The sequence below is a fragment of the Antedon mediterranea genome, chromosome 1, assembly GCF_964355755.1.
Source record: "Antedon mediterranea chromosome 1, ecAntMedi1.1, whole genome shotgun sequence".
In the NCBI taxonomy this organism is placed as follows: Eukaryota; Metazoa; Echinodermata; class Crinoidea; order Comatulida; family Antedonidae; genus Antedon; species Antedon mediterranea.
In genome coordinates, this window is record NC_092670.1 from 25,206,930 (window position 1) to 25,228,339 (window position 21,410).

Below are 21,410 nucleotides of genomic sequence, written 5' to 3' on the forward strand. Positions count from 1 at the left end.
TGGATAGGCATAAAGTTGTACATGTACAAAAGAGTAGGACATTGCCAGGCCTCTCCGTATTCTGATCACAATAGGAGCTACTCTCCTCTCTGGCTGCCATTCGAGTCTGAAGTACAACATCCAGGATACTGCAAAAAATCTATACCATAACATGTTTTTGTAAACATTAAGATTTAATTATACAGGTAGAACAACATTTTTTTATTTTAATTCAAGATTTTCAGAGTAGGTACAAATATTCCAAATTAAAATTGTCCTACAAAGAATAACTTGTTTTCTATGTGGTCTTGTTGTGGATAGGTTAATCCAACTAAATATTTGTACATAGTTCTTTTATTGTGTGTACACATACGTTGACAGATTAACGTGGTGTTTAGGACAATCAATATACTGTTATATGTTGTATGGGACGTTTTGTTTACAGAAGAAACGTTTCAGTGTTTATAATGTCGTTAATGTATGCAGTTAAGTTTTAACAATTTGTTTTTCTTGAATTCTTTAAAAAGAGTGAGAAAAAACAATATTTCTGGAAAGCAAAAAATATTCAGAAATCTAAAAATAAATAAAAAAATATTTGTATTTGTTATATTTTCAGTTTGCCTTTTCTGATCGTTGATGTTCAATAGAACTTGGTTAGGTACACGGAAGTATTACATATCTCTTAGCTTTTCAGTAAAATTGAATTCAAGCTGAATACTAAGCATTTTAATTGAATGAAAACATTTATTATAATTCGGCTATTATTATAAGAAAGTTGATAAAAACTAAGCAAAATAAACCCTATGAGAATATTAAAAATATTACTATATTTACAAAAAATAATACAGGTATAAGAATAAAGTGGTTTAAAGAGGTATATTATAATTTATAAATACTGTCTAAATTAATTGTTTATTATATATTGTAATATCACAGAAATGTTTTGTTGTTTGGCTTAATACAAGAACAATACTTTATTAAAGTAAAACATATAAAAAAATATATTAAAAATGTTAGTATAGTACCATATAAATAAAGAGACTATAAGAGTAGGCCTGTAATATAAATTGAAATATAAATGATTTATTGGAAAATACACAAAGAGCAATTATTAATTTGCTGTTAAGAGCTACATTGTACTTGTAGTGCAGTACGTGTTTGTCAACATCTGATATAGAAGTGTATTGTGCACACACTTAACATTTCATCTGAAGGACAACAAAGTACATAGTACTAATTCTGTTAAGTGTTGACTTATTGTGTTTATGTCCCATTCCAATCAATTTAAGTTCAGTATTATCTGAATATGGTGTTAAAATTACTAAGTTAATTGACAATGCTATAAGGAAAAATTGAATAGAGCAGCTCAACAAATAAGACTGTTTCATATCTCTATTTAACAATCAAATATAGCCTAAAGCTACAGATGTGAATGCTATGATAGGCATTGCATTTCAAACTACAATATTAGTCACATTTTATAAGTGACACACACACAAACACGCTTTTGCTCTATAAGTATTTATAACTGACGGTTGTAATCGGTAGCCTGCTGTTAAATAAATATTGGAGATTGTGAATTTTAAAGAATAGAAATATTTAAGGTATAGTAACCATGTTTGTAGGCCTATTTATAGAATTTCTAAATGTGCCATTGTAATTTGTTTGAATGTATTTAAAATTGTTCAAAATAAAGTATGTATTTGTAGTACAGTAGGTAAATAAAATAAGAGAGAAAGAGATTTTACTTTTTTAATCAATTATTCTTGTGAATTTAAACAAAATTGTAGGCCTACAGAACAGTATGATGGATTTTAAACTAGAGTGAGCTGAGGGTCTAAAAATTGTGAAATGTTGAACTTAATCTATCATTTGCATTGTAATGTCCGGTTGTTGTCCTCCCCCAAGCCTTGGATCCGCCTAATGTATGTGTAGTTATTAATGATACTGTTTTACTTATGGTCAGAGTCTATAATGGACATTAGTAGAATAAATATTGACCATCTGAATCAGAACAGGTCAATGTTGAATATCATTTACATAAATAAAGTCTTTCTAGCTAGCTCACAGCCATGTCTTTTGTAGTCTACGGTAAAGTCAAAAGACTGTAGCAGGCCAAATTTATGAGACTAGAATTGTGAAGACCTAATTAATTGGTGCTTTTGTTTGTATTAACCACCTGCCAGTAAACTGTAAATAATGAAGGCTTAATTGGTCAGTTTTATAAGAAATAAAGCAGCTCATGTTATTATACATAATTCTGTGCATGCATTTAACGCAAAAGGAAAAAAACCAGTTGGAGTGTGTAAATACATTCCTACATTACATAAACGCAGGTCTATGTTCTAGACTGTTTCAACTTAAAATTAGTTAAAAGATATTTTGGCACATGGTGTTTAAACGTACAGTATAATACTTGAGCCTAACAAAAATTTAAATACCAACTGCTGGACTAAGATAAAAAAGACAGTAAATACAGACTTAAATCTTATATCATTTTTAACTGTATAAAACATGAAATTTATTGGATGTAGAAAAATGCAGATAAAATCTAGAATTTAGAAACAAGACTAGGAAATGCCACTATATTAGTGTCCATATTTAAAAAAAAACAATTTATACACTTTTTTTGTCTGGATTTATCCTTTAACAGCATTACCTTGAATCCACTGAGTAGTGTAAGCTGAATATTCAACTATATTGTATAGACAATTTAGTAACAGATATTAATCTACAGTAATTGTGAAACTATTTGGAACCAGCTTAATTATCCAACCAAATTTTCTGCTGTAGTCATGACTACCGGCTGAATCAACAAGATCGCTTACGAGTTTACGAAGGTGATGCCATTTATTTTGACACCTTTATGAAATCTTTTTTGTCTACCCTCAGGCACAGGTTCCCTTGTGAATTCTTTTCAGTTTCAAATCTCTTCTACTGGGAGTTAAAAGCGTTTGATAAATTGTATATAAAATTTCAGAATGCAGCTCAAATAGATATTAGCTATCTGAAAAATCTTTAAACGTTTTAAATGTTTATACTTTAGAGCTAAGTAAATACTTAATCTTGATAGACATCCGGTGGCGTTTACTATGAGATAATCATCTTTGGCTTATTCGGTTTCGATTTCATTCCGTTTAAGATTTTAATTTGAGACTGAAACTCTTTTCACAATGCTTGTAAGATTTTATCATCGTGGTAAGTATTCAAGTTCAAATGGTGGCCACTGCTACTTTTGTTATAGTTTTTTCTCTATTGTATTATATTGTTATACCTTGTATAGACTGTAACTGTATATTGTATGTATTATTATATATTTGCTGTGAACAGCTGAGTATATAGAATTATCCAAAACAGGAAGAAATGTTATTTTTCAAGCTAACCTACAATTGTATAGTAAGTCATAATAACTGAAAAGTCAAAAATCAATTAAAAGAATGTTTATTTTATAAAGCTTCTTAATATTTAGTATTTCCTTATATTGATTTGCACTTATTTAACTATTAATTATATATGTTTATGTTTATGTATTTTTCTACATTTATTTGCTATTGAATCATCCCTCTCTCTGTTTTGCAATGTGAATATCAATGTTGAAAATATCTTAATTTTATCTTCTAGAAAAAGGCTATGAATCCGACACAGAAACCATGTCTTCGTCCGAGCTGAGCGATTCTTGCACATCATGCCCAAGTTGCCAAATAAACAGGACAGAAAACAAAAAGATGGAAAGAAAACGAGGACGAAAAGACAGTAGAAAACGACAATCACAGAAACAACCCCCTCTAGTGAATGATCTTAGTCACATGACCTTACCTCTGACGGAAGATGCTGTCTTGAATATCTTACATGAAAGATGGATAGGTGGCTCATGTATGGTAAGGTTTACATTATGCTAATGAGAATTTATGAATGTTTACTGAGAACTCTTTAGTGTATCCATATATTTTGGCAGCCATAATATATGACAAATTTTTCTATGCACTTAATAGTATTATTAAATGAATTCAATATTAAGGGAAGCCTTCGGGACCCAACAAAATGTCTCTTTGATATGGGTCTCCCCCTGCTGAATATGAGCAAACTGTCCCCTTATTATTCATTGCTTCTACTATATACTTTTTAAATATTATAAAAAAATTTAATTTGACAGACAAAAATTGGATCAATCGCTCTAAGCTTGAACCCATACAGCGGCCCAGCTCTACATGAAGTCTTACAAGAAAAGCCTACATCTTGTACTGTAGGTTCAATGGTTGACAGTATTGCAGAAAAGGTTCTGAATCAATTTGTTGAAACTAATACTTCTCAAAGTATCATCTTCAGGTAAGAAATCTTATTAAATCAATTACAGTGTTCACTGAAGCATATCAACATCTGGAATAATCAATGCTTTGCTATGATTACTTTTGCACACTTTAAAATAGTATTGACATTTTTAATAAATCTAAACTGCTAAAAGTAATAAACATTCACAATATAAAAAATGCTAAATATGCACCAATTTTGTTAATAATTTATTAAAATTAAATGCCAACAGAGTTTTACTGTTTTTTTTGTTTGTTTTTTCCCCCAGTTTCACTAGCATTCATATAAACTCATAGAATTGTTTTTTATTGTTTTGATAGTGGTGATAGTGGTAGTGGAAAAACGCACACAGCTCTTGCAACTTTAAGACAACTGTTTCGATTGGCTGGTGGCGGAACAGAAACTGATTCATTTAAGGTATGTATTGTAATATTCACCACATACCACCATCTTTCAACATTAATTAATTTTGTGCTTTTTACATTTTCTGTTGATTGTTCAGCGCTTAGAGGTGCCCTGCATTAGTGCGCTAATAATTTGAACATTATTATTATTATTATTGTTATTATCTACTACCAAATTCACAAATTCCCAGTGGAATCATATTCCATCCGTATTTTGACAGTTAATAACTTTTATACAATAATTGTCTCTTTTGATATAGCATCTAACTGCAGGATTCACCGTTCTTCGCTCTCTCAGTACAGCTAAAACAAAACACAATTCCAACTCTAGTCGAATGGTAAGCATCTAATCAAAAGTTCACAAGCATTAATAGGTGGACAGAAATGATACTGTAAACATATGTTTGTTTAATTTAAAAGTGGTGTGCACTAAATAGTGTAGGGAAGTAATGTCCCAAAATTTCTATACTGTCATTTCTCATTAATACTGTAATTTGTACATGCCGAGAATGTTAAAGAGTCGCTATCCAATTGAGTTTGAACAATACCATGAAAGCCCCAGTGGTCTAATGGTTAGGACATCTGCATATCAAGCAGGCGGTCCGAGTTCGAGTCTCGGTTTGGGCGTCTTTTTCTCATTCTCACAGATTTCCTCATCTTTATCGTTTCAAATTAATTAATTAAATTTCAGTATATCACCGGGCGGTTTAGAATTAATGACAAAATTCCTATTCACCATACTTACAATAGTAACATGTTTTGATTCAGGGTCATTATATAGAAGTCTTACTGTCTGATTGTGCTATTTATCGCACCAAAATTCACTGTTACTGGACGGACCAATCTCGCATTGTCCAACCACCCGTGACCGGTGACAATTATCATATATTTTATCAAATGTTAGCGGGACTGACAAATGAAGAAAAAGGTAAGTGTATAAAGATTAACAAAAACATTATTAATTATTTGCACTGCTATATGCTTTTTGCATAAACACTCTCCAGATCTACCAACCCTTCCCAGTTAGTTTACACCCCCAGTTGAAGCAATTCTATACCCCCAGTTCAAATAGTTGAAGCAATTTTACACCTACACTTTCTTTTTCATAATTAATGGTCAATATCAATCATGGTATCTGTGATAGACTTAAGTCTGCCCTTTTTCAAATGATTTTGACACTTTATTTAACTTGTTAAAACCATTTTAATCTTTTGATTTGTGTAAATCTTCATTTTGATGTGTTTTATTGTACAGTTTTTATGTTTCACCTAAGGGAGGTGAATAAATTTGAATTTGAATTCAATGGAATCGACCCCATTTCCATTACCTAAAATGGAACCGCATTGGGAATTTTTGTAAAAGAGATACCTCTCTTAAACATAAAAATGTTAATGTTGTTTGAATGTATTTCCAGCTGTAATACCATTCTTGTTAGGATATGGGTAATTTGTCATCACTCATCCATAATCCAGATAATAAACAACCAACTATCTTGTTGTTTTTCTCATTCTCATGTGTAATCAATCAGCTATTCCTAGCTTGCATGTTTTGAAGTCTAAATTCCTGGCTTGGCCTAATTTGACATTAATAATAAATGTTCCATTAGTCCATGTAAACTAAATGTTAGATAAGGTTCATTTGTGTCTCATATGGTTTTCATCACCCATCTCATACATGCTCTTGTTGTCTTGAATATGCATATTCTAGATCTTTGACTTTTAAAGAATTAATTATAAATCACATAACAATGTTGTCTAATAAATGGAATCAATGCCTCATTGTACTATAAATGCAACACAGTCAAACCACAATGTATTTATTATCTTGATGATGTCATCGCTAAATTATGTCTACAAGTTGTTTATTTGTTTTTTTGAAAAAACTGAATACTATTTCAAGTTTATGAAGCAAATATAGTCACATTTTAATGATTTATCTTGATATTCAATAAATTAAAATACTGTATTGTCCCAACTAACTCTTTCTCTGTGCAGGTGCTCTACTTGATAAAAAATAAAAGCATATTAACAACTTCTTCTTCTAGTGAAATTACACCTTCAAGGGTACTCAGCACTTGATGTAAATTATCTTAATGATTTACCACGAGATGAAACTAGTGATGCTGAAAACTTTGCAAATTGGCGGGTAAGTAACGTTACTTTGAACCACACCCCTTTTTACTGTGATATCTGCCACCATTTTACATTACAGTCAACTGTCCCAATACTGGACACCTTTGGGCCGGCCTAATATGTCTGGTTTTCTCAGAAGTCTGGTATTCTGAATGTGTTTTTAATAACAACAATGGGACCTTTTGAACCTCAAGAAAATTCTGGTTTGGGGAGAGTTTCTGGTTGTTAGAGAGTCTGGTATTAGGAGAGTTGACTGCATTATGATTTGATAAAGTGGTTACATTTATTTCTTTGCGTTTTCAGACATCCTTGGCTGTTCTTGGAATCCCTTTCTTTGATGTCATCAGAATCCTAACTACAATACTGTTGCTAGGCAACATAGAGTTTATTGATGATGGTGGTTTTGAGCTAGATATCAAAGGAAACACTGGTAGGTATCAAAAATGAACAAAGTTTGTGATTGTCGACTCAAAATTATTTTGCATGCCCATATTTTCGTTTTTTTTTATTACTGTGAAACATTTATTTAACAATAAATAATATTTAATTTATTTTGACAGTGCTCTATCAACTAATTCTATCTTTTTATATTTTTATAATTTAGAAATCAAAGCGGTTGCTGCGTTGCTTGGGGTATCCGGTGTTGTTCTTTATCGTGGCTTTACAACAAGAACACACAATCTTAAAGGACAAGTGTTTAGATCCTTGTGTGATGCAGACACGGTATATATCATTTAACAACAATATTAAATCAATATATAATAAACAAATTTGATATAGTATATTATAACAGAATAGTTAAATTCTGTTAAAATCTGGTGCATTTTAACATACTAGTTCACAAACAACTTCGTGATACCGTTTCACAAACTAAATTGTCTTTTATACTATTTTACTCGTAGGCCAATGAAACCAGGAACAGACTGTCAAAAGCACTTTATTGCCGTACGGTATCAGCGATTGTTCGTCGCATTAACAGCGTGAGACGCCCTGCTTCTCAGTCAGGTGCATCTACTAGTAGCAGTGATGAAGTGCAGAGTATGGGTATGCATTTATTAACATTTTAGGGTCAAATTAATTAAGTATATTTATTTAAAAATATTTGTTTCTTAATTACAATGGGTGATCTATTCAGTACAAGACTGTTATCCTAGAGAACTCTACATGAAAGAAAAAAAAAATATTAGGCCAATTTCCAACTTTACATTCCATTCAAGGATGAGGCGCAAGCAACAAATGAAATGTATCATGCCCACGAATACAATTATTCATTGTTATCTTTTAGACAAAAAGAATTTCTATTTGAATTTAATTTAATTTAATTATGATACAGTCACGCCTCAAACCCATGCCTCTCACATGGTAGTCTAATTTATGTAACAAATGTAATTTTGTTGTTGATTATTTGTAATTTCAGATTCAGTTTTCAAACCGTTAAGGCAGTCGTCTCCAGCAACTTCTAAAAGCTCTGTCAGTCACTCAAACAGTTCCCATGGATTCCCAGGGGAAGGCTTCATTGGCTTAGTAGACATGCCTTGCTTCCACAATCTCAAAGTAACTACTAATCATTGTTTTCCTCATCTAGAACACTTTCCCAATGTTTGTGGTGGCATCCTAAGAATATGTAACTTTTTTTTTTCAACTCTAAATAGTCCACTAACAATTTAGGGTCTTTATAAACTTTAAAAAAAACCGACATGTTCTGTTATTAGATTTTAATATTAAATTTTTGCATTTTTCAAAGGATAGCATCAGAGTGTATACTCCAAGATGTCTACATCTCAAAATGGCAAAAGGAGCCTGGATTCTTTTTTCGTAGTTCCATCCCCTTTTCAATTCAAATCTCTCCTGAAAACTCACCTATTTCAATAGCTATTCTTTTCTTGTGTGCTGTAAGACTCCGATAAAGAGCGCTTTATAAATGTTTGATATTATATTATTAATAATAAAATAATTTCTTTTACAGTGTAACCAATTGGACCAATTATGCATGAACCTCTGTTCAGAAAGATTACAACAATTTTACATTCAGAATGTTTTTACGGACAGTATAGAAGTGGCAAGGTATGAAATCATTTGATTCCTCAACTTTTAATTTTTCTAATTTTTAGATCTATATTCTGTGTTGAGTTGCTACAGTATTTACCATTTATAACAGAAAGATAATAACAAAGAAAAGTATGAATTATGTTTAAAAATACATTATACAAATCAATGTGATTATCTTTTAGGGCTGAAGGAGTTGAGAATGTGTTAGAAATGGAATACATCGACAACAAACCATGTATAGATCTTTTAACTGCTCCAGTAAGTACTTTTGTCTTTTCATGATAAAAGAGGGTGCATCTCTAACCAACAACAAAAACAGCACAGTTGCTATTAGGAGAATATGGGGGAATACTTAAGCAGACCTGGTCCATAGCATAACAGAAATAAACTGGGCAAAAGTGTTATCTCTTTATAGCTATGTGTGTGTAATTAATTCCATTTTTAACTCGCCGCTATATTAATTAATAATTGCATTTTTTTTTATAGAAAAATGGAATTTTGGCAATTCTTGACAAAGAGACATTTTACCCAAAATGCAGCTGTGAAAATTTCCTTGAATCTCTGCAAGATTGTCACAATAATAACAACAGGTCAGTATGATATTTTCATGAATTGAGAAGTTCTCAGCCAGGCCTACCATGTGAATATTTTTATGATACAATAGGGAGCTTTCAATTTGTGATGACCCAAAACATCTATAACTAGTTATGTCATTTTAAATCATGCATGTGCATGTGGGGACACTGAAACGTGCTTCCTTACTTGGTTTCTCAGATCAGTTGTTGATCCAGAAAACTAATGACACAATACGCTTAGCTCCTATAGGTCTTGGCAAATTGTAAGCTTGTGAAAAATGGTCACTTTATTTTAAATTCCTTCAATTTCTGTCTAAACTGTTATTTCAGGTACTTCACTCCAGCCGTGGACTGTGAAAATTCATTTGGTGTGAAGCATTTCGCTGGTAATGTAGTCTACGATGCTAACGCCCTTCTAGAAGGCAATCGAGATGTTCTCAGTGATGATATTGTCAGCGTGTTCCATAAAAAATCTTGTAACTTTGGTTTTGCAACGCATCTTTTTTCTCATGAGTTAAAAGCACTTGAAGGTATGTGAGATGAATAAGCCAACCATTAGGTTGTAATTATTATGATTATATGTATGCGCTGCTAAAAGGTCTAAGAAATAAAAACTTTGACATCATAAGATGAAGACATTTTACTATTAGCCTGTTCCACCTTGTCAGAAGAGGTTGTGTGTCCTAAATTCTGGTGGTTTATTTTCATATAATTTTCATTTATTTTCAAAATAAAATTAAAATTTGTTCTAATATTGTTAATTTATGATGTATAGTTGATTTTATTAGGAAAACATTTTAATATTTGATTTATTTTGTTGAAGGTATAGTAAAGTAAAAACTAATTTTTATGTGTTGTTTATTTCATAGGTGGCAGTCCAACTGGAACTATATTTAAAGTTTTCTCCAGTTTTCATCCAGAAAACCACTCTAGGTAAATCACATGAACATTTAAAATAAATACTTCACAACCTTATACTTCATCGGTTTTGTTTGTGAATCTACCTCTTTTATGTAAACATCACAATTTGATACTTATTTATTTTCTAAATTGTAGTAAAAGTTATGAGGGTGTGAAAAGTACTCATATGCAAGATTTTCAAATGCGGCTGGACAGTTTAATGAAGACTCTACGCCAGTCAAGTCCACACTTTATACGATGTGTTAGGGTGAGTACGAGTTCTAAGCCTACTACATATTCTGAATACTTAAATGAACAAATTTAAGTCTTTTTGTTTTGTTTTTTTTAATTCAACCTTTTTACACAGAGGCTAAACAAGGTGAAATCATCTTCAAGGCTCCTCAAATTAACAAGAAACCGTTTTACATAATAAAACAATAAAGCATTTTCACGAGTCCAAAAAATTCACTTAAAAATTCAAAATTATACGTTAGGAAAAATCCTTGGCTAAGATATCCTCAATAATTGAGTTAGCATTTACATTTGTTTGTGTGTACTAGGTGTAATATGCCTATTCTTGTTTATATTGTATTACCATCATCCTAAATAATTGTCTCATCGTTATAGTAACCATATTTTTTAACAAACATTATATTTGTGTTATTCTACCATAGCCAAACAACTCCGAGGATTGCAATACCTTTGAACCTGATATCATCAAAGAGCAACTAAGATCACTACAAGTACTTGAAACCACACATCTATTTGCTGGAGGTAACAAGCATTGCAAACAGATTCTAATACAGTCAACTCTCCCAATACCGGACACCCTTGGGCGGGCATATATTTTCCGGTTTTTCGAAAGTCCGGTTTCCTGAAAACATATTTTTAAAGTCATCACGTTGTCACCGAATGCTGCCCGGTACGGTCTCCTAGCGTAGGGAAGGCCTAGGCTAGGCTATGATTGTGTCAATCTAGTTTTAATTAAATAAATACTGATAGGCCTAGGCCTACTTTATTAATATTAAGCTACAGTAATTCAATTTACCTTTTTTAAAAGTTACATTATTTACTGTACCAATAAAACATGTTACAATAGTAAATTATTGTTTCTCAATGTGTTTTTAACGGCAAAAAGGCCTACGTACGTACGTACGGTGAACATAATTTCGGTCTGTTTATTGTTTTTCGTGAGCTAGCTAGCAGCAGCAGCATGGGTGAAGGGCTTTGATTGATGCGCATGTGCAGAGGTGTCATAATAAAATAAAAACGCCCACACCTAGACCACATGTTTTTTAAGCTCCTTTATTTTGACGTAATTTGATAGCAATGATGAAAATTGATTAGGTAAACGAGCCAAGCAATAATGACACAATAATTAATTGGTAACATTTCAAAGTTTATTAACACTAGTTAAGTCAAGTTCATTCCGTTTACGTTTTGCCATAATGATTTCCAAATTTATAATGATGCACATTTTTAGTCCCGTTTTTAGTGAAACATTTAAAGTCCTATTGCAATTGTGAATTTAACAATAATTTAAACAAAACAAAGACACAGGAATGTAAATTTAACTTTATTAAAAAACAATTCATATGCTAAAAAACAGGGAGTTGTTAACAACTCCCTGCTAAATACAATAGAGACATAGCGCTTCGATGTGAAAAAGCCCACCGCAGTTCGATACGCAACAAAGCAATTGCCGCCTCGTGGTGGGTTAACAATGAACTGACCTGTCAATCACAGTGTAGTGCTCCATGGCAACATTATTTGATCGTACCGCGAAACGTCGCGCACTTCATGCATGGTGAGGGTATGGTTAAAAAGCTTTTGTACATTGTGAATGTAGTGAATCCGAGTCAGCGACGACGATGTTGCGTTGTTTTCGTAAATATTTGGAGTTTTTTAACCGTCAGTCCGGTTTTCAGACGCTAATTTTCGTGTTTTGTACTTCATAATTTGTCCGGATTCCGGAATTGGGTATTCCGGTGTTCATAATAAATTACAGTACATTCAGAATAGGGACAAATTGGGCCCTCCAAAAAAGTCCGGTTTTTCGTGAATTCCGGTTTTGGGAGAGTTGACTGTATATGTATAAACCCATTTACTAAAATTGTCAAACTTCATAGCCTTTTGTACACAATACCCAATACGGTATATCATTTTGTTTTCATTATACTTCAATATTCATTTCTTTAGGCTATCCCAATAGACAGACATTTGCAGATTTTAACAAGAAATATGGCTTCTTTGCACCAAGACGAATTCTCAACAAAACCAAAGATAAAGCTTTACAGAATTGCAAGGTAAGATATGTGTTAAAAAGGAAAGAAAATGTATAAAAAATAACCAACCTGGGGCGGATCCAGAGGGGGGGTCTACGGTGTCCGGACCCCCCCTAAATTTTAAGGGTGCCCTTTTTTTAGAGGTTCAATATTTTATTCGTGTGACATATTTGTGTGTATATTAGTATGCACAGAGTAAGCTACACTAACCCCAAAAATAAAAACAGAAATTTATCACAATGAGCGCGATGTTAAGTTACGGCGGCCGATCAAAGAGCATTGTGAGAGGTGGTGATGCGTGATGATCTCTACTTAAACTTCTAAAAATAGATCGTTTCGCATACTACAGAGGGCGCATGTAAACTTTTTACGATTCAACTCCGCGTACGTTACCATGCGCGTTCTGTCATTGACGCGATTATTTGTCCATTGGTAAACACATTTTTATGTATTATTATTCTGAAAATAATTGAACTGTAAACATAATTCTTTTGAGTATTTGTTTATTTACATATCATTCCATCAGATCAACTATTTTTTATTTACATTACATCCAACCAAACATGTAAAAAATGTAGTTAAAATATCGTACTATCTACCGCGTACGACCATACGCGGTAGATTGTTTACTCAAAAATCATCGAACGGTCCTTACACTATACTATTCAACCTTGTTTTTATAGTTGAGCCTCTCATGACCTGGGATTTGTTTGTCTTCCTACGCCAAGATAATATAGTTCTACAAGCCATGTGCTTTTTTCTCTGAGAAATATTTATTATAAGTGCCAAAAAAATGTTTTTTTCTCGATATAAAGCCTTTATTATTCAAATCTTTTAAAGAAAAATCACACATACCATAATCATAAAGAAGGTTCATTTTTTTCATTTTTGAAACAATATTTGTGAAAATTACGTGAGGCTCAACTACAAAACCACCATTTTGTGATATGATGTCATCGTAAGCCAATCATAGCTGAGCTTTCCCGCGATCGGCAGAGCTCACGGTTGAATGATTTTGGATTCTGGCTATTTGATTGGTGGACGCGAATCACCCACAGCGGAATGTTTTCTCTCGCGCGCGTGTACCAAGAAGTCACGTGATCTCTCTGTACTGAACGGTACTCTACACAAATTTAGAGCAATGAATTTGTACGAATTCCGTTAAATAAACAACTCTATATATTTTATAAACATTTAATAATATTTTATTGATATTTCCAATGTTGATAAATAAAAGAAATTACTATAAAACGTAATTATATGTAATTATTTTAGCGAAAAATGGCGCAATTTGTTTACAACGTTCGTGGCTGCTAAAAACGATCATTTTCGGCAATGTTTTAGACCCTATATTTCGAAAACTACAAGTCAGATTTTCGTAATTCTTTCTTTATTGGAATATTGAAACAAAATACCAACAGATAATGTTTAAATTGGTTGAAAAATAACAACTTTTAATTTTGCATCGTTATCCCTGCTAATAAAGTGTCATTTCCGGCGAACTAGAAAGGTGCCATTTATCATGGATTTTGCGTGCGAGAGTGCCATTTCCGGCCATCTAAGTGTGTCCTGTAACAAAATTCGCTTCGCCACAACCCCCACCATGGGGGGGGGGGGGGGGGCTGTGGCTCAAATACTCAATATCTGATGTGCCCTTTTTATCGGCGGACCCCCCCTCTCAAAAATGTCTGGATCCGCCCCAGCCAACATATTTAAAAGGTAGTTATTTTTTATGTTGGTAATTGTTATTATGGTAGCCCAGAGGTGCCTTGCTAACTAAATGATATTTCCAATTCTGTGTGATCATAATTCCTATGATTTGGAGGAATTTCCGGGTAGTAAATCAAATTTTGTTAATCAACTGTTTTTGTTTTTTTAAAGACTATTTTAGATTGTTTCTTACAAACAATGGAAATGAGTTCACTTCCTTACAGCAGTACAACATGGGCTATTGGAACAAAGCATGTCTTTCTAAGGTAAGATGAGGTTTATATATAATACAAATATTGCCTGCGTAGAGGGGAAATATAGCATAGGCTATGTATTTTAGTATTATTATGTAGTAAATTATTATTTTATAACAATATGGCTACACTCAACAAGTTAAGGAAACATTTAAAACATTTTTGAGTTTTTGATATGTGTTGGTATAAGAAACAATGCAGCCTGAAATAAAACAATAGCCCATGGTTATAAATAAATTACATTTATTTATAATAAATAAATCAAATTTGCAATTCAATCATTTTCCAAACCTATAGTGAAGAAGCTGTGCAGTATCTGGAGCTATGTCAGATTGAAAGGCGCCACCAAGCCGCAATCACCATCCAGTCACGTGTCAGAGGTTGGCATTGTCGGAGAAGATGGCCACTGTTGAAACGGCAACTAAAACTGCATCAAATCATGGTGAAGATAAAACGTGATGCACCTCCATGCCGACCAAAGCTGTTTGATGTGTAAGTTGAATTACTTGCAATATATTTGTAACTTCTTTTCATTTTATTTTACCAGTTTTATATGTTTTTAAATGTATATTGTATATTGATAAATAATTCTATGTAGTTAAGTTCTTCCCCAGAGAGGCCCCAGACATATCATGTTATGGTGACTCTGTTGCCTTTGGGGTCCCAGCACTTTTTTTATGTCGAATGAATAAATGGGAAAAGAATGAAACGAAATGTAATGCAACACATGGCGTACAAAAACTTTTGCAATATAAGAAGCAAATGAATTTGTAACATTTGGTACACCCATGTTTCTTGATATGGCTATTCGTGATATATAATGTTTATTTTTCAATTTAGCATGGAACCTCCTCCACCACCCCCTGGTAGACCCCCTCCTGACCCAGATGACCAACAGCACATTATGCAACAAACTAGGCAGATATATGGTGCAAGATGGTAAGTATTATTAGATTCAACGTATTAGATATTGATAAAAAAAAATTATATTGATAATAGTATTTAATTTTTTCAAATTTTAAACCTCAACATTTATATTATAACTGCACAAAAAGTGATGGTTAAAAAGCAGTGAGGTAAAATTTATAGGGTGTCCAGAAGACTAAGATATCTTTTATGTCTTCTTCTAGATGTTTTTTGTTAGACACCCATCGGGTTTAAAAAAAATAAGACTTAAGAGTGCTTGTCACCAAAAATCAGACATATTCGTAATTTAGTGGCAAGGGTCAAAATTTCGAATTGGCTCATATTTTGCACATTGGTAGACCTTGATGTAAGGAAACCTGATGTGTAGTTTGTTTGGTAAAATATCGCTTAGTTTTCGAGAAAATCGAAAAATAACAATTTTCGGCCAATTTTGTTAATTTTTGGTGTATAATTTACATTAAGTTTAACAGCCTCTGGAAGCCAAACGTAGCTACCTAGCGTTTTAATATTTTACACTTATGTTAACTAGCATCTTGAAAATAATTTAGTGAAGTTTCAAAAAATTTGATGAAATTCTAAGATTTTTACTAATTAATTACAAATTAGCATATATAAAACTCATAAAAAGTAGGGTAAAAACAAACGCATTTTTTTTCATGTGCGACGAATTTTTTTAAATAAAAAAATCATCAATCTAAAGTTTAGATACTAATATTTATGAATCAAGTAAAAAAAAATTGGGGAAACTATTTTGCGCTCCGCGCCAGAGCCACAAAGTTGTAAGAAATTCAAAGATTTTATCTGTCGGCAAGATCAATCAGATGTACCTATTGTTTTCTATTTACAGATTTAAGGTAAATTTTACTAAGAGAAACAAACTTTATAGGTAAACTGAAAGGTCCTGAATAATTTGGAATCACGTTTTCATATAAACACAAACTAAAAATATATTTCTAGTAAAATTTAAACGACTAACCCATGATGAAATTAAGCATTTACTATCTGAGCTCAACATTATAACTCGCTTAGCTTCATCAAGCCTGTTATGTTTTCCACAAGGTGAATTTATTCGCGCGAATTGAACATTTTTTGCACTATACGCGCGCATGCGCAGTTTATTTTTTATCAACAAAGTGTTCCATTGGGCGTGCGCGTATATGCGAAAATGTTTGATTTGCGCGAATAATTTTGCCTAGTGGAAAACAGGCTTTACAACATAATGTTCTTATCTTCTCATATAGGGAGTTTTCACACGAGCACGTTAACGCTATTTTCCAAGCTCCGCCCACTTTGTAAACAACTTGATCTGTGCGTGCGCAAGCATTACGAAAAACTTTAGTTACGTGCGTCGATAACCTTATTTCTGAAAAATAGCGTCAATGAAAAACATGATTAAACATGCCTGGCTAGGCTTAGTCTCTAAACCCAAGGTATTCCATGATTTATTTTAATACTTGTTGCGTATGTTGCGTGCGCTACACATGTGTTGCGTTCTACACTTCCCGTCGAAGCGCAAAATCAAAACGAGCAAGTACGTTAATGCAAATGTTCGCTGAACTCTGTTGTTATGCAAATGAGTAGAATGGTGACAACCCGTTCATGTGCTCGTGCGAAATTTTTTAATAATTTGTAGCCTAAACAATAAATTATTGTTTTACCATTGTTACACCCTTCGCTTTATTACAAATTTACAGAACGCGACTTAAAATACTAACAATTTAGATAACAGAATCGTCCCACATATTAAATTGTTATTTTAAAGAATTCTCACAGACACAGTTCTACCTTCGTTGCTACCTTAATCAATCGAGCAACTGCAGGTGGAAACCAGCTTTCCCAACAAATCAATGTATGGCTTCTTGCGCTTTATGGTTATATCTGCGGTATCAAGTTCAAGAGAAGTACACATTTCTTGCAACATTGACAAAGAGAATCTAGAGAGTTTTTCTTGAGCTTTCAGTTCACATATATTATGCCTTTCAAACATTATTGGATGCTGCAAGCCTATTGTGTCCAGTACGGTTTGCGACAAAAGTTGAATTTCTCTTTCTTTTTCCGTTTTTGAATCGTCTCCATTTTCTTCTACTTCGTCACCATCTTCATTACTATCGTAATCATCATCTTCGTCATCATCATCATGAACGGCTGCATCTGTCCTCCTTTTTTTAGCTAAGCGTGAGAAAAAACTTGCAATTATCTGCTGTGCTGTTAAAAATTCACTCTTGCTAAATAGATGTGAACCATCGCTGTGCCTGGCCGATCTCATCTCTCGTGAGACATCACATGGATCAGCTTTCTGTCCTGTCTGCTCTCCAGCGTCAAAAACATCAATAAGGTAGGTTTTCTGTGGAACAGAAAATCGGGTTTTTTTTGCAGAGGACTTTAGCGCCCAGCCCATTTGCAGGTCGGGGCCAATGTCAAACCGTGGCAAATCGTTGGTTCTTGTTGGTTCTGGATTTTTAGAAGTACCCTCTTCTAGTTGTGTTGCGTATAATTTCATTGCCCTGTCATATAGTGTTTCATGTTCTAGTGCGTTCTTGTGATTTTCATAATCTAAGTGTTTCTCTAGGGAAGAGTACCTCTGATATGACCTAATGCAACCTTGTTCGCGACAAAAGAACAGTTTGCTGGGGTTGCCAGGACTTTCTTCACTTTCTATTTGGTCGTCGTCATTTATATCAGCTTGTTCTTCATGAGATGTCTTGGCTTGTATTCTTGGTTTTACTGTAATAAATGATACTTGATTTTGATCAGACGTTGTATCTTTGTTATGAATTAAATTGGGTAGTTTCGAGGGCACACAAAATTTACTCAAAAGTAGATTTTGTCCTGCACCAATACCATACGCCATCCACACCTTCATGGACCTGCTTCCGTACTCTATGTTGTTGATGTGACTCACACCTTTCCATTTCCCTGCTGCACAAATAGTACCAGTAGGTAAAGCACAAACTATGACTTTCACTCCAGGAATGCCTCCAAAGGACTCAATTGCTGCCTTCATCTGCTCTGGATTTTCAATATCTTTTCCTGAATTAAGATATTTATTCATGTGATTTTTGATATGGGCTGCCTTGCGGTCACATGCGCCCTTCCCCCCTTGAGGGTCCGAAAAATCAATACGTCGGATTTTGATCTTCGTTTCTTTCGCTATCTTTGGTAACGAGAGTAATGTTAGGGCAGAGTGGTAGCATCCTGCATTATCTTGACGCAGATACACAGAGTGTATATCGGGTGCAATAGATGGCAGCTGCCTCAACACATCGTCGATGATTGCCACAACAGTAGTACTATCCTGACTGCAAGATTTAAAAATATGCACAAACGTAAGCATCTGTACCTCTCTATCTTTATTCTTTTTCGTCAAGACCGTTATGTGCCACGGAAGTCCACGCTTTCCAAACCAGTCTCTTTGGCTTTCGCGGTATTTACGTGGTAAAAACTTCATCGCCCAGTCTAAAACAATTAGGGCACAACCAGGATTCAAATCTCCTAAGATATCATGTCGTGCAGCGTCTTGGTTAATGGATCTTAAGATATGCGCCTTCCACGTCTCGATGTCTTGGACTGACCGTGTAATTACGTACTCCATGTCATCTTTTTCTTCAGAAGAGCAGCGCACTTCGTTTAAAGCTTCATGAATTATTTCAGACAAAGCTTCTGGAAATATACGACATCTGTCACATCTTGCATTGTGGTCATGATCACAGACAGTCTGGTAATAATTGTCTTCGCAAGAACTAAGAGCATACGCCCTACAATGATCGGCAACTTCAGAATGGTTAGAAATGTGAATCTACAATAATATATAAAAGAAATTGTATAAAAAATGTAATTAGTCTTGAATGTTTCTTACATGCTTTACTGAGCAACATTCAACGGGCTACTTTGCGTTTTTTTATTATATTGTTTTTCTATTTATACTGTAGCAGTTATCAAGATATTTAAACAAGATTGTTATTACCTTATAGTCACCTTTTAGGTAGCGCTTGGCATCTTTAAGTTTCTGGTTTTTTTGTTTGGCCCAAGTCAAACCCATTTCATAGCAATCTCCCAGCTTATCAACGATGTTCTCCAGGTCATCGAAGGCTTTTCCACCATTGGCAGAGATATAATCAAGGCCCTGTAAGGATTTGCGTACAGAAGCAGAACAAACGCTGAGAACTCTACGCAATGTACTGCAGCTCATAGGTTGAAAATTCTTCTCTTGACAGTAACTCTCGTATTGAAGAATACATTGTTCTGGGATAAGATTACGCACAACATTTGGGATTTTTATAACTCTGTCTGTAGAAAGTTTTAGAGTTTTTTCTCCAAATGGCAAGTCTTGTATAACTTGAGAACTTGTTATAAAGGTAACAAAGTGGTCAATTTTCCCTGGCTGTACGCATACTATAGTGTTCTTTAGAGGTTGAATTACAGAACCTCTACCATGTAACAATAAATGGTGTTTGGCCACGTTAAAACGGTATCTAGTCAAGTTAGGTATCCATTTCTGCAGTTCCTTGAAGGTAACCTTATCAACCATGATCGATAAAATCTGACGTCTTGTATTCCAGTGGTTAGTATGAAGATAGCATTCTGATAGAGCATCTAATAGAGAAGAATCGGTTCTTTCGTCAGCTTCTGTGGTTTTATCACTTGATAAGCCTTCAAGTAGAGTAGTCGACTGACCAGGTGCGATTTCTTCCAGGCACATAGAGACAACTTGACGAGCCTTGCGCATGTGGAAACGTTTAGTACGGTCTGAAACTTGCTCCAGCGGTGCAGATAAAGGATATCTAATTGGACTGACGTCCCTTGAATTGAGAAATGCATTTAATTTTTCTCTTGGTGTAGATTGAATTGATTCATCTTCTGAGGTAGTTGAAGCAAAAGTTGGATCACAAAATTGATATAGGCTCATTTGAGTATCCATAACATCACACGCCGGTGCTTGACAAGTTGGAGTGGCTAATGGCATGTAGAACTCATCCTTATTACTTTCCTGAAAATAAGAATAATATTGGTAAAAAATTACTACTGACTTTGATTCAATTATTGACGCACTGATTCGTGATATATATAAAATGATGATGACAATGGCAGGGAATGCAGAAAATATTCCTCCTACCACCAACATACGAAATAAAATGAACAAAGTAACATGAAACACATTATTTACTTAATCTTTCCGCCAATAAATGCCTATTCATAAATGTCATACTGTACGGTATTTTTTAACTTACAGTTGTTAGTGCGCTCATCTGATCGACGAGACTAGGGTTATTTGTTTCAGTGTTCGAGGTTACAGGTAACAATGACTTCAGCATCTTACGGCAAGTTGAACAGATACCTGATAAAAAGCGTAAAAACATTTACTTACAGGTTTTTTGTTTAGCAGTTTACATTAAATATATAAAAATATAAAAATTAAATTATATTTACCTGAACCAACTTGCAGGAAAGTTCCTGTTTTCTTTAATATTAGTTGCGAATCTTCTTTGCTAATACCCCTATCGCACTTGGGTCCCTTTCCCTTGCTTTGGATGTGATTAGAGAGATCAGGCGGCACTCTACATCTGTTGTTATTTCCTCGAGACCAACCTAAGCCAAGTTCCGATCGATGCAAGGGACAAACAGTCCAACTATGTATATCAGCGGGCAAGATAAACATTGCTGCTCAACTAAGAATTAGGTCTACCTCACTATCGATGCCCGTAAACCTAAACATGGATCTGTGTGCAACGATTTCCTTCTGGCATGCTTGTAAAGGTAGAACTTCAGTGCTCTGTTTGCGGTCTTTTCTATCGAATCCACATGCTCCGCCAACAACCGATTTAAAAGAACATGAAATCTCCATCTTGTTTGAACTTAAAGCCATCAGACAATAATTATATATAAAAAT

General features: G+C 33.8%; 1 protein-coding gene across 2 annotated transcripts in view; it reads left to right on the forward strand.

The window, feature by feature from the left end:
- Positions 1–21,410, forward strand: part of LOC140063531 (unconventional myosin-VIIb-like) — a 39,222-nt gene that overhangs the window by 15,727 nt on the left and 2,085 nt on the right. For both annotated transcript variants that reach the window (XM_072109901.1, XM_072109902.1), the window contains exons 3-23: positions 3,601–3,857; positions 4,133–4,305; positions 4,608–4,704; positions 4,952–5,029; positions 5,460–5,619; positions 6,736–6,836; positions 7,127–7,253; positions 7,428–7,546; positions 7,726–7,867; positions 8,241–8,377; positions 8,790–8,887; positions 9,055–9,130; positions 9,359–9,462; positions 9,778–9,977; positions 10,317–10,380; positions 10,504–10,615; positions 11,022–11,121; positions 12,547–12,653; positions 14,514–14,608; positions 14,894–15,088; positions 15,437–15,535. In XM_072109901.1, coding sequence (XP_071966002.1) covers positions 3,601–3,857; positions 4,133–4,305; positions 4,608–4,704; positions 4,952–5,029; positions 5,460–5,619; positions 6,736–6,836; positions 7,127–7,253; positions 7,428–7,546; positions 7,726–7,867; positions 8,241–8,377; positions 8,790–8,887; positions 9,055–9,130; positions 9,359–9,462; positions 9,778–9,977; positions 10,317–10,380; positions 10,504–10,615; positions 11,022–11,121; positions 12,547–12,653; positions 14,514–14,608; positions 14,894–15,088; positions 15,437–15,535 — 2,641 coding nt within the window. The remainder of the gene's footprint in view (positions 1–3,600; positions 3,858–4,132; positions 4,306–4,607; positions 4,705–4,951; positions 5,030–5,459; positions 5,620–6,735; positions 6,837–7,126; positions 7,254–7,427; positions 7,547–7,725; positions 7,868–8,240; positions 8,378–8,789; positions 8,888–9,054; positions 9,131–9,358; positions 9,463–9,777; positions 9,978–10,316; positions 10,381–10,503; positions 10,616–11,021; positions 11,122–12,546; positions 12,654–14,513; positions 14,609–14,893; positions 15,089–15,436; positions 15,536–21,410) is intronic.